This window comes from Oryctolagus cuniculus, chromosome X (assembly GCF_051225735.1).
Source record: "Oryctolagus cuniculus isolate XC-2025 breed Fujian yellow rabbit chromosome X, ASM5122573v1, whole genome shotgun sequence".
Lineage (NCBI taxonomy): Eukaryota > Metazoa > Chordata > Mammalia > Lagomorpha > Leporidae > Oryctolagus > Oryctolagus cuniculus.
The window spans coordinates 112,371,536-112,383,372 of record NC_142888.1 but is presented as its reverse complement, the minus strand read 5'-3'; the positions used below and the strand labels follow the sequence as shown (position 1 = coordinate 112,383,372).

General features: G+C 46.8%; 1 protein-coding gene and 1 pseudogene across 1 annotated transcript; one reads left to right on the top strand and one right to left on the bottom strand.

Annotated features, from left to right (window-relative positions):
- Positions 1-6,571: 6,571 nt before the first annotated feature.
- On the bottom strand, positions 6,572-8,169 carry LOC138847597 (heterogeneous nuclear ribonucleoprotein A1-like; annotated as a pseudogene).
- Positions 8,170-9,837: 1,668 nt separating this feature from the next.
- Positions 9,838-11,085, top strand: LOC108178745 (retrotransposon Gag-like protein 8C). The gene has a single exon (XM_051826942.3). The coding sequence runs from the start codon at positions 9,918-9,920 to the stop codon at positions 10,257-10,259; it is 342 nt and encodes a 113-aa protein (XP_051682902.2). The 5' UTR covers positions 9,838-9,917; the 3' UTR covers positions 10,260-11,085.
- The last annotated feature ends 752 nt before the right edge of the window (positions 11,086-11,837 follow it).

The window sequence follows — 11,837 nt, the reverse complement described above, 5'->3', positions numbered from 1 at the left end:
GAAAGAGGTGCCGGAGGAAGCTGTTGAAAGCCTAGGCATAGACTCAGATACGGACTACGGGGGGAAGCTGGGAGAAATCTCTAAGGTCGAAAGCAAAAGTGAAAGTTAGAACAAACAGACTCGGACGCGGACTGTGGGGAGAGGCCAGGAGAAATGAGGGAGGAGTATTGTTGGAGGAAAGCTTGGGGAAACATACCGGGTAGAGAAAAATGTTAGGGAAATTGAAGCCGCGGGGGGCAGGCCGAGGCGGATACGAAAGCCACTTTGGGATTCTCAAGTTAGCCCGGGAATAGGGGGCGAAAAGTTGAAACCAGAAGCTGAAACGTGAGCCAGGTTGGGATCCGTCTGATTAGCCCGGGGAGCAAAGGACGGGAAGCCAAACCGTGGGGCGGAGACGTACGCTGGGTTGAATTCGCCAGGCTAGCCCGGGGAACTTGGATTGAATGCTAGTGGTGGAGACGCAAGCTACGCTGTGTTACTCGCGGAAGCCGCCGCGTGCAGAGAGAGCACGGGGCGTGAATAGATAGGGAACGCTGGCGTAGGCCGTGGTTCAGACACGAAAGGGTTAAGCGTGGAGACCGCGGAGCGCGCGAAGCCGAGCCGCGCAAAGCCGGGAAGCTGCGCAGATGAGAGAGGCGCGCGGGCTGAAGCGGCGCAGAGCCGGGAACCCGCCGGCGGGGCGAGGTGCCGGAAAGCCGCAGGGATAAGAGAAACAGAAGTTTAGAAGTAAAGTGAGAAAAATAGGAATGCTGGAAGATAGAAGTAAAATGGGAGAAATAGGAATGCCCGGAGATAGAGAAATAGAGAAATAAAAAGGCCTCCCTACAACACTGCAATGTGAGAGCTTGGATTCGGTCTGCCTAATCAAGTGAGGCGATGAGCACCTGCGGGCAGCTAGCAGCTTATGCGCCGCAGGTCACCGAAGACAGGCACGAATTAACATCAGTAAGGCTTCCCCACAATACAACAATATTAAGCTTGGATTCGGTCTGCCTGATTTAAGGCGGTAAGCGCCAGCAAGCAGCTCGACCAGAGTATGAGCTGCAGGTCACCGAAGATAGGCACGAACCAACACTAATAAGTCTCCCCCACAAAAAGGCAATGAGAAGGCTTGGATTCGGTTTGCCTGATAGGTTTTGTAAGCCCCTGCGGGCAGAGCAGAGCATGCGCTGCAGGGCACCGAACACAGGCACGCATCAGCGCCTAAAAACCTCCTCACAATGGCGAAGAGAGGACCCGGATTCGGTTTGCCTGATTGATAGGACTTGTAAGAGCCTGTGGCAACTCTAGCAAGTAGAGCAGAGTGTGTGCCGCGGGACACCGAAGACAGGCGCGTATCAACGCCAAAAATAAAAAGAAAGGGGGATCTGTGGGGAGCAATCCGGACTAGACTAAGTTACTCGAATTAAGACTTATTCTATGCATCTGCTCTCCCACAATATGGCGCTGGGAGAGAAGTAAACAGCTTCTGCACAGCTGCCTCCAGTTCAACTAATAAATTGTAGGACTTGCTCCTGATTGGAGGAGAGCAGCGTACTCGGCGTGTGGGCAGCCGAGTTGGGATTGGCAGAGGAGGACTATAAAGGAGGAGAGAGACGGCATGCACCGGGAACATCTATGGGGAACATCTAAGGGAACCTGTGCAGCCCCCGAGAGGAGCCGGCCGGCGGTGTGCCGCTCCCCTGCGGAAGTGGGGAATGTGGCTAGGGGGAACCGCCCTTCCACGGAGGTGGAAGGGATAGTAGCCAACCCGGGAAGAACCAGCAGCAAACCCGGGGAGGGCCGAGCAGACGAAAGAACAGCGCAGGGTCCTGTGTTGCTCCTCCACGAAGAGGGGGAGCGACACAGTGCTGCTAGACACCCCCAGGCAAGATTCCTTGAAGATCTGTAATATCACCAGCTACTTCAGGTCCTGTGTTGGAAAGTTCCAGGACTCCACAGCCTGTGAGCCTCTAATGTGAGGAGAGTGGACCCAGAACCAGCTGTTTGTACCGAGCAGACAAGTAAGAGAAATATGCACTTTACTGGTGTTTTCTAGCTTAGAGATTCATGGAAGGAATGTCAACAACATCCCAAATGATGATGCAGCTGAAGGGACATGGTTTCTGCTTCTCTCCAACACCTGTCACCACACAAAGTTAAGGTCAGTCCACGTGGACTAACTCTTTGGTAGAGACCCAGTAAACTAACTCTGTGGTAGAGACCCAGCTAGGCAGTGCCATCTTTTGTATTCCTCTGTTCACCATGGGTGGACACGGCTGTAAGAGATAGCTTTACTTTATTGTAATGTTTGATTTGGTTTCAAAACACCTGACCTTGACATTTTCCCATGAAAGTATTGGTCATTATATTGTAACTGGAACTCTTGCAATACTAGGCACCAAAAGGATGGACTGGAATGGACTGTCAAAATTAAACTTCAGGAATGCAGTGCAGGAACAGTGAGAATGCTACCCAGGTAATCTGCAGGTAATTAAAGCCAGGATTATTGATGGCAAATGCGACAGGTGGGACCCAGGGGTCAACTGAGTGGTGGGTTCTGTCAGTCTACCTCACCCTGGAGGGGAGAACATATGTTAGGTAGAAGTCCTGAGACAAGGCTAGCAAAGATGGTCATGCATAGGTCAGTATCCCAACCTGCCATATGCTGCAAGGCTGGCGCACTGCGCCGATCTGAAGTCAAGAGCCAGGTGGCTCCTCCTGGTCTCCCATGCAGGTGCAGGGTCCCAAGCACTTGGGCCATCCTCTGCTGCCTTCCCGGGCCACAGCAGAGAGCTGGACTGGAAGTGGAGCAACCAGGACACAACCGGCGCCCCAACTGCGACTAGAACCCGGGGTGCCGGTGCCGCAGGCAGAGGATTAGCCTAGTGAGCTGTGGCGCCGGCCTCCCATTTGGCTTTTAATTTAACATGCTTGTTCACATTGCATTCAATTATGTTTTTATCTCAAGTATCCACATAAGTGTCTTTGAAAAGTTTTGTGCAATTTTCAATTTACAGAGAGGAAATTTATGTATGATTGACTGTATTTTATTTTATATCATAATTTATTGTTTGACCAAATAATTAGAAAAAAATCTGGTGTCATTTCTACTTCATAAATGTAGAATATCTCCGAGATGGGTCTTTCCAACGTTTAATTTGTCGCAAAAAACCACCTGTCTACCCCAGTCCAATGAGCATGATTTTCTGAAGTGATATCTGGAGGGGGGGGTAATTTAGGAAGTGGAGTTCAATGCCATTGAGTGAGTGCGGTAATAATTGTAGACAGATGCTTTGGTTAACCCAAGGTGGAATAGGAGCAGGTAAGTTTATATTCCACAAGCAAGTCTGGAACTGAGGAGCCAAGCTAGTGTATTTAATCCCTGTTCTGTGCTATATGTGGTTTCCTGTTCGTTTGGAGAATTTTGGAATCTTTTATAGGTTATCAATCATTTTTTGCTATGTTTATTTACTTGCATTTATATGATACTTTCTTATGATTATAATATGCTTTTTTGGCTAGTTTACCACGAAAAAGGTGTTGGTTGAATCTCAGAGTTTCATATAAATATGTTCATGATGTCAGTGTATTTTATTACTGATGTGTACCTTGATCACTGGGTTGCCTACTAATTTTTAATAGTAGGACATGAATTATGTAAAACACATTTTCTATTTCTATTGTGGTGGTCATGTAAATTTTCTCATATTAATTTTCTTTTTCTTTACAAATTATCACAAATTTAGTGACTTAATAAAAATCTATTGTCTTACTGTTTGTAGGTCAGAAGTTCAGTATTTGGCTTATTACAGCAAAACCATGGTAGTGGGAATCTATGTTCTGTCTGGAGAGTCTAGGATAATATCCTTTACTGTTCATTTGTGCTATTGGCAGAATTCGGTTTCTGTGGTTATTGGACCAAGGAGCCATTTTCTGACTCTGTAAAATGACGGTCTTTTCCAGCTTCTGGAGACAGCCTTCTTCATCCATCTTCAAAATAAGTAATGGTGGATCAAGTCTTTCTCATGTGGCATCACCCTCACCCACTCTTCCTTTCCTTTCCAGTTTTAACAGGTCATGTGATTAGATAATCCAGAATCATCTCTCTATTTTAGTTCAGTAATTAGCAACTTCAGCTACATCTTCAACCTTAATTCCCTCTTGCTTTATAGTCTCAGATTCTGGAGATTAAGATACAAATGTCCTTTGAGGACTATTATTCTATCTATTTTCATTTTCAGTTAGGATAGTAAATTATGATTTTTTAAGGATTTATTTTATTTACTTGAAAGAATTACAGAAATGTAGAGACAGAGAGAGAGAAGTCTTCCATCTGCTGGTTCATTCCCTGAATCGCTGTGATGGCTGGAGGTGAGTTGATCTGAAAACCCCCAGAAGCTTCATCTGGGTCTCCTGTGAGAGTGCAGGGGCCCAAGCACTTGGGCCATCCTCTGCTGCCCTCCTAGGCACATTAGCAGGGAGCTGGATCAGAAGTGGAGCAGCTGGGACTCAAACCGGCGCCCATATGGGGTGCCGGTGCTGCAGGTGGGGCTTTAACTTACTGTTAAATATATATATTATATTTAACATTTGTTTTCTATATTGTATTTAATATATTTAATATGTTATATTTAATGTATTATATATTAAATATATAATATATTAACTTACTGTTAAATATATATATAGAGAGAGAGAGAAAGGTGAGAGAGAGAGGGAGAGAGAGAGAGAGAGATCCTCTATCCTCTGATTCAATACCTGCAGCATTTAAGGCTTCCAAAGCCAGGGACTGGGAACTCAATCTCAGCCTTCCATGTGGGTGGCAGGGACCCAATCACTTCAGTTATTACTTGTTGTCTGAGTTTTGATTGATAAAGCAACCTTGCATTCCTGAGATAAGCTTCATTTAATCATGATATATTATCTTTTTAATACATTTCTAGATTAAGCAAATGGATAAATTATGACATGTTCACACATTGGAATTCTATATTAGTATAGCAGCCATGGATTAATGCTACAGATATTATATTTTGTACAAGATGTGAATACAAAATAGTATAGATTATCTAAATCTTAATAGAATTCAGAATAATGGTTATTTAGGGTAAGAAACATTATAGTGTAAAAGTTGCATGAAGGAACCTTATAAGCTGCAGCAACTGTTTTCCAACATGGCTATAACATTCTGTATTCCTAAAAGCAGTATGTGAGAGAGTGTAACTCCAGAAACTGAATGGCACTTAGTACAAATGTGCTTCAAAAATCTATGAGAAATAGAATTAAAAGATAATTTTATTGTGGTGCAAAAATAATTTGAAATCCATGCAGAACTGGGGTCTTCTAAAAGTTCATAAAAATATATATTATGAAAAAATGGATTTCAAAAAATTTCTGCACCAAAATAGATATATTATAATTCCATTTTCCATAAATTTTTCAAAGCATCCTTTTGTTCTCATATGTGATCTTGTTCTCATTTTGGTTGTTAGCTTTTTTCTGTGTTACTTTAGCCATTGTAATAAATGTGAAGTAATTTACAATTCATTACTTAGTAATAATGTCGACATCTCTTGGTGAGCTTATTTACCTTGAATTGTTATTTTTAAAACTTTTGTTATTTGAGAAGGAGAGATAGAGAGTTCCCATCCACTGTTTCATTCCCCAAATGCCCACAGTGTTGCCAGGGGAGTGGGGTGTAAAGCCAGGAATCAGGAACACAATCCAAGTCTCCCACATGGGTGACAGGAACCCAACTATTTGAACCATTACCGCTGTCTCCCAGGGTCTGCATTAACATGAAACTGGAATAAGGAATCAGAGCCAACAACTGGATCCTGTCACTGCCATGTTGGCCACAGGCATCCCAAGTGGTTTCTTCAATGCTAAGGAAAAGCATATACCCCCATTTATCTTTTCTAGTGAACTTTGTGTTTAAATAGTTTTCCCTTTTATAATCAGATTGTTTACTTTTTTATTGTCAGGTTATGAGAGTTTGATACATATCCTGTATTCAAGTCTTTGTTAGATACGCGATTTGGCCAAGATTTTCTCCTATCCTGTGCCTTGTCTTTTCAATCTTTAACAGTGTGTTTTGATGAATGCAAGCTTTTTAACTTGTTGAAGTCTGATTTAGCTAATTTTAATTTTATACCTTTTTTAAAAATATTTATTTATTTATCTAAAAGGCATAGTTACAGAGAGGCAGAGGCGGGGTAGGGGGGAGAGAGAGAGAGATCTTCCACCCACTAGTTCACTCCCCAAATGGCCACAACAGCCGGAGCTGGGCTAATCTGAAGCCAGGAGCTAGGAGCCTCTTCTGGGTCTCCCACATAGATGCAGGGGCCCAAGGATTTGGGCCGTTTTCCACTGCTTTCCCAGGAACATCAGTAGAGACCTGGATCAGAAGAGGAGCAGCTGGGATTTGAACCAGTGCCCATATGGGATGCTGGCACTGCAGGTGGCAGCTTTACCTGTCACACCACAGAGGTGGCCTCAGGTCCCAGAGAATTTGGTTTTCTTCTTTTCATGCAAGAGAATTGAATTGTTTATTGATTACGTATGATAATGGATTACACACAAGCTTCATTTCCAACAGTAATTTTATCTGGACCAATATTCAGTTGAGATACATTGCATTGGGTGTGCCAACAATAACTTTTATCACCAAATAATCCCATGACTTTCCTTGGGTGACATTCTTTAATGGTGAATTTCAGAAGATCACAACAGTAACTGTCAATATCCGAGGACAATGACTTTCTACCCAAGCAGTTTGTCAATAAATTTCAAATGGAACCTGGCATCACCCTGAATAATTCTAACTTCATAGGAATTTTCCTAGATGGCTTCAGAATAGGCTAACATTACATAACTTATTTTTTTAAAGATACTTATCATTTACTTGGTGTCATAATAAGACTACTAAATTTAGCAATCAATAGTATGGGTTCAAAAAAAAAGAAGAAAAGAAAAAGTCTATATTAAAACTTTTTTCAAATGCTTTACACTTCCCATAAAAGAGAAATAAAATGTCCTGGTGTACAATTAGTCACAATTACAACTCTCAAGTTTTTAGCCCATACATACGAGTATTGTCAAAAACATGTCTTATTTGTAGCAGGTAGGCACTGCCACCAGTGTGTTTGGCTGAGTTCACAAATCTGTTGTAATCCAAAACTTGCCTACCACTTATCTGGTTCTACTCTCTGGTTAAGGTTTGTGTCCTGGAAGTTAGTAAAACTTCTGCCTCTGCCAAAGCTACTGCTGCTGCTGCTGCTGCTGCTGGAACCACTATAGCCACCTTGATTTTGTGGTTTGGCAAAATATCAGCCACCACCACTGTAGGGGCTGGAGCTTCTGCCTACAAATTTTCCTCCCTTTATACGTTCAAAATTTGAATATTGATATTGTAATTGCCAAAATCACTGTAGCTTCCACCACCTCGAAAATTGCTTTCATCGTTATCACATCCATTGTAGCCATCCCATTGCCACCACATTCACCACCACTTCAGCGGTTACCAAAGCCACCACAACCACTGCAATTTCCTCCATGACCAAAGTTTCCATTGCCACGAAAACCACCCACCATGATCACTATGAATATTTCCAGAACCATTTCATCTGCTTTGGGTAAGTGAAGCGTACTAACCATCTCTCGCTTGGACAGAGCTTCCCTCACTTCACAGTTCTGACCATTCACAGCACAGTATTTCTGAACGACAGTCTTATCCACAGGGTCGTGGTCATCCAAGGCCACAAAAGCAAAACCCCTCTTCTTGCCACTGCATCAATCAGTCATGATCTCAATTACCTCGATTTCCCCACACTGTTCAAAATCATCTCTGAGGGGATGTTCTTCAGTGTCTTCTTTAATGCGATGACAAAAGATCTTTTTCACAGTTAGGTGCCCCCTCCCCCATCTTTGAGAGGCTTGAGACAGCCATTTTTGGTTCCACAGTTCTTCCATCCACCTTGTGTGGTCTTTAAGTCATAGCTGCCACCACCTCCTTCATGGTGGCATAGATGACAGTTCCTGGAACCTGTGGAGTTTGACCTCATTACCACACGGTCACCATTGCTCAAAATGGCTCGTCAGACTCTCATCAGTTGTTTTAGAGCTCAACCCTCTGATGGAGAGCTTCCAAAGCTGTTCCAGCTTTTTAGGGGACTATGGCTTAGACATGACAGCAGCAGTGAGAGAGATTTTGATAATGCTTCCTCAGTGGCATCCTTGGGCAGAAAGGAGTACACCAATGAACATATTTCAAGAATCCATTTTCTATTTAGAGATCATGTTGTCCACAAATAACAAGTGCTTTCCTTCTTGCAGTCCAAACTTTTATTTCTTTTTCCTTTACCTACTTGCTTTTTCCTAACTTCACTGCCTAGAAGTGTTTAGAGTGTACTTACTTGCCTTACTCTTGAACTGACGGTGAGAAATATTCTAGTTTCCCCAGTTTAACTGTGATGTTAGCTGTACGGGATTATTTTTATAGATGCCTTTAATCAGATTTAGGAGTTCCCTTCTACTCCTGGTTGAATGACAGTTCTTTTTTGAATCATGTGACACAGAAATCCTTCTTGTAGGTATTTACCCTAGAGAAGTGAAAATATGCTCATGCAAATATTTTTACATGATTGTTTATAGCTGATTCATTTGTAATTGCCAAAACATGGAAACATGCAGAATGCCCTTCAAAAGGCGGCTAAATTACCAACTGTGGCATGGCCATACTGTAGCAAACGGACTCCAAGTGGCCTCCATCCCATTATGTCGCTCCCTAATTCGCGGAGGAACGACACCAGACCCTGCGCTGTTCTTTTGTCTGCTCGGCCCTTCCCGGGTTTGCTGCCCTTCCAGGTTAGCTGCCGTCCCCCCCCCCCCCCCCCCGCCTCCGCAGAGGGGCGGCACCCCCGCCGCTTTCCCCACTTCCGCGGAGGAGCAGCACACCGCTGGCCAGCTCTCTCAGGGGTTGCTCAGATGTTCCTCGGATGTTGCCCTCTTAATGCCTAAGTGGTTAATGGGGAATGCAATTGGCTTCTAAACAATACAATATGAAAAAGGTGGTGATCTGTTATTGTAATGATTATGTTACATTATACATGACTGCATTTTGCAAGCAGAATCACTGTATCTCTCCTGCAAGCCTTAGAGCTAGCAGCAATGTCGTGAATTGCCTATGGATCAGCAAAATAGGTAACAATTATGGTTAGCATTTATAATAAATTGAGATTTCTTAACATTTAACCTGCCTTATATTAATTGCTCATGGTGCTTTATTATTTTAATATTCTGTCCTGGACGATATTTGCTCACATTGGGGGCCCTCCTGTTGATACTGCAAAACCACCATATCTGCTGCCAGGGAGCCATTTCTTCTCTGGCTGAAAGATACATGAAGAAGCAGTATCCCAGAACTGCATTCTAGGCATCCGGAGCCAAGGGTCTGCCTAGAAATACCCAAGAAAAAGATGAGGGGGGGGACGTGGAGGAGGGCAGCAAGAGGACTCATCAACTTTCAGAACTTGAAATCTGCTGTCGCAGATTAGCGAACTCGCCTTCAACACTCAATCCCAAATCTCCTGGGCTCATCCCCCATCCCCGCTCCGCCTCTGCAGTCCCCCTGGGAAAACTCAGGCCCATCCTTCAATTACGACCCCGCCTCCTTCAGGGTATTTGGCCCGCCCCCTCAACACCCACCCACCCCCGTTCCCACTTTCCCTGCCCTAGCGCGAGACGCATCTGCGGACTAGTGACCATTCAGATTTGCAAGCAAAAGCTACTGAAGTGAATAAGCCCCGCCCTGGCCCTGCCCACCCTGGGCCTAGACCCGCCTCCGTGGAAACGCACTTCCGGGGACGCCTCCTTGCTTGCTGACCTCTGCACAGCCCTGCAGAGCCAGCAAAGCCCAGCAGAGCAAGCAAGGCGAAATGGACGGTCGGGTGCAGCTGATAAAGGCCCTGCTGGCCCTGCCGATCCGGCCGGCGACACGTCGCTGGAGGAACCCGATCCCCTTTCCCGAGACGTTTGACGGCGACACCGACCGGCTGCCGGAGTTCATCGTGCAGACGGGCTCCTACATGTTCGTGGACGAGAAGACGTTCTCCAGCGACGCGCTCAAGGTGACGTTCCTCATCACCCGCCTCACGGGGCCCGCCCTGCAGTGGGTGATCCCCTACATCAAGAAGGACAGTCCCCTCCTCAGTGATTACCGGGGCTTTCTGGCCGAGATGAAGCGCGTCTTTGGCTGGGAGGAGGACGAGGACTTCTAGGCCGCCGGAGCCTCGGGCCCGGGGCCGGCTGCCCTGGGGAGGGTGGGCTGCCCGCCGGCCGCCGCCAGGGTCGCCGCGGGCGGCCCCCGCCGCGCTCGCGCCCGAGTCGAGTCCCGCCGCCCCCCTGCTCCCCGAGTCGCCGCGGCGTCCCCTCGCCCCCGCCCGCCCGCCCGCGTCGTGCTTGCCTTTGTTCCAGGAATAGCGCTCCAGGCTGGCGCTGCTGCCTCTGGGCCTGGCTCTGGACAGCGCCGCCGCCCTGCCCGCTGCCGCCGGCCCGGCCTGTGCCCTGCACCGGGGGCCGCCGTCCGGCCCTCGGGCTGCAGGCTGGGCCCCCGCCGCGCGGCCGACGACCAACCACGCACCGCCGGCCGCCCCCCGCCAGCCCGCATCGCTCTGCCCACGCACCTGCGCTGCCGCCGCCGCCGCCGCCGCCGCCCCCGGCCTCCCGCCGACAGACTGCTCTTCTGAGCCACCTGGACTCCCCTCCGAGGGGTCTGGGCTGGCCGCGGCCCTCGGACCCCGACTCCGACAGCCGGCTGCCCGGCGGGGCCAGCCGGCCTCCCACCATGAGTGAGGCCGCGCCCCCTCCTCCCAGAGACACCTTGAGGGTCTGGGCGCCGAATCGCGCCTGTCATGTCCTCCCGTGGACATGACAGTAGTTCTCCCCGCCCCCCCGAGTCCCGGTTCTTCCGAACGTGCAGCTGTCTCTCTGATGTGTGCCTTGTGTCCCACACTATGACCCTGTGGTCTTCGCGGCTCTTTTACACTACCTGTACAGAAGTCTTTCCATTCTTTCAATAAATGTCAGACCCTGTCCAATAAGAAACTGCGTTCACTGAGTGTGCCACCTTTCCTTGTGTGATCTTGCCAAATCGGTCCATATTTTCTTCAAAACCACATTTGAGACTGCATGGCATAGTTGTAATTCTGCCATCCCATACTGGGGTTCTGGTTGGAACCCCACCTTCTCTTGCCATCCAGCTTCCTGTTCATGTGCTTGGGAACGCAAGAAAAAATGGCCCAAGTGCTTGGGCCTCGCCACCTGTGTGGGAGACTGGGTAGAGTTCCTGGCTCTTGGCTTTCTCCTGGCCCAGCCATTTGAGAAGTGGACCAGCAGATGAAAGTTCTCTCTTTCCCTCTGTCTGCTTTTCTATCACTCTTCCCTTCAAATAAATAAAATAATAAAGAAGTCTTAAAACAAATCCATATGCGCTGACATTCGATGGTTCATATGGCCTTTACATCGAGTCCTCTGGTTGTCCTGGGAATGGAGACCTCACTGGTGACCATTCAATCCCAGCTGCTGAACTCTCTAAACCTGTTAGAAATGTTGTAAGCCTCTTTGGAAATTGATGTGTACCTCATTTATGGCCAAAGGTGATTTGAAAGTTCAACCAGGTAGCCTCTTTTTTATTTTAAAGATTTGTTTATTTATTTATTTGAAAGGCAGTTACAGAGAAGCAAAAGCAGTGGTTTACACTCCCAATTGGCCACATTGGCCAGGGCTGGGCTAGGTCGAAGCCAGGAGCCAGGAATTTCATCCAGGTCTCCCATGTGGGTGCAGTGCCCAAGTACTTT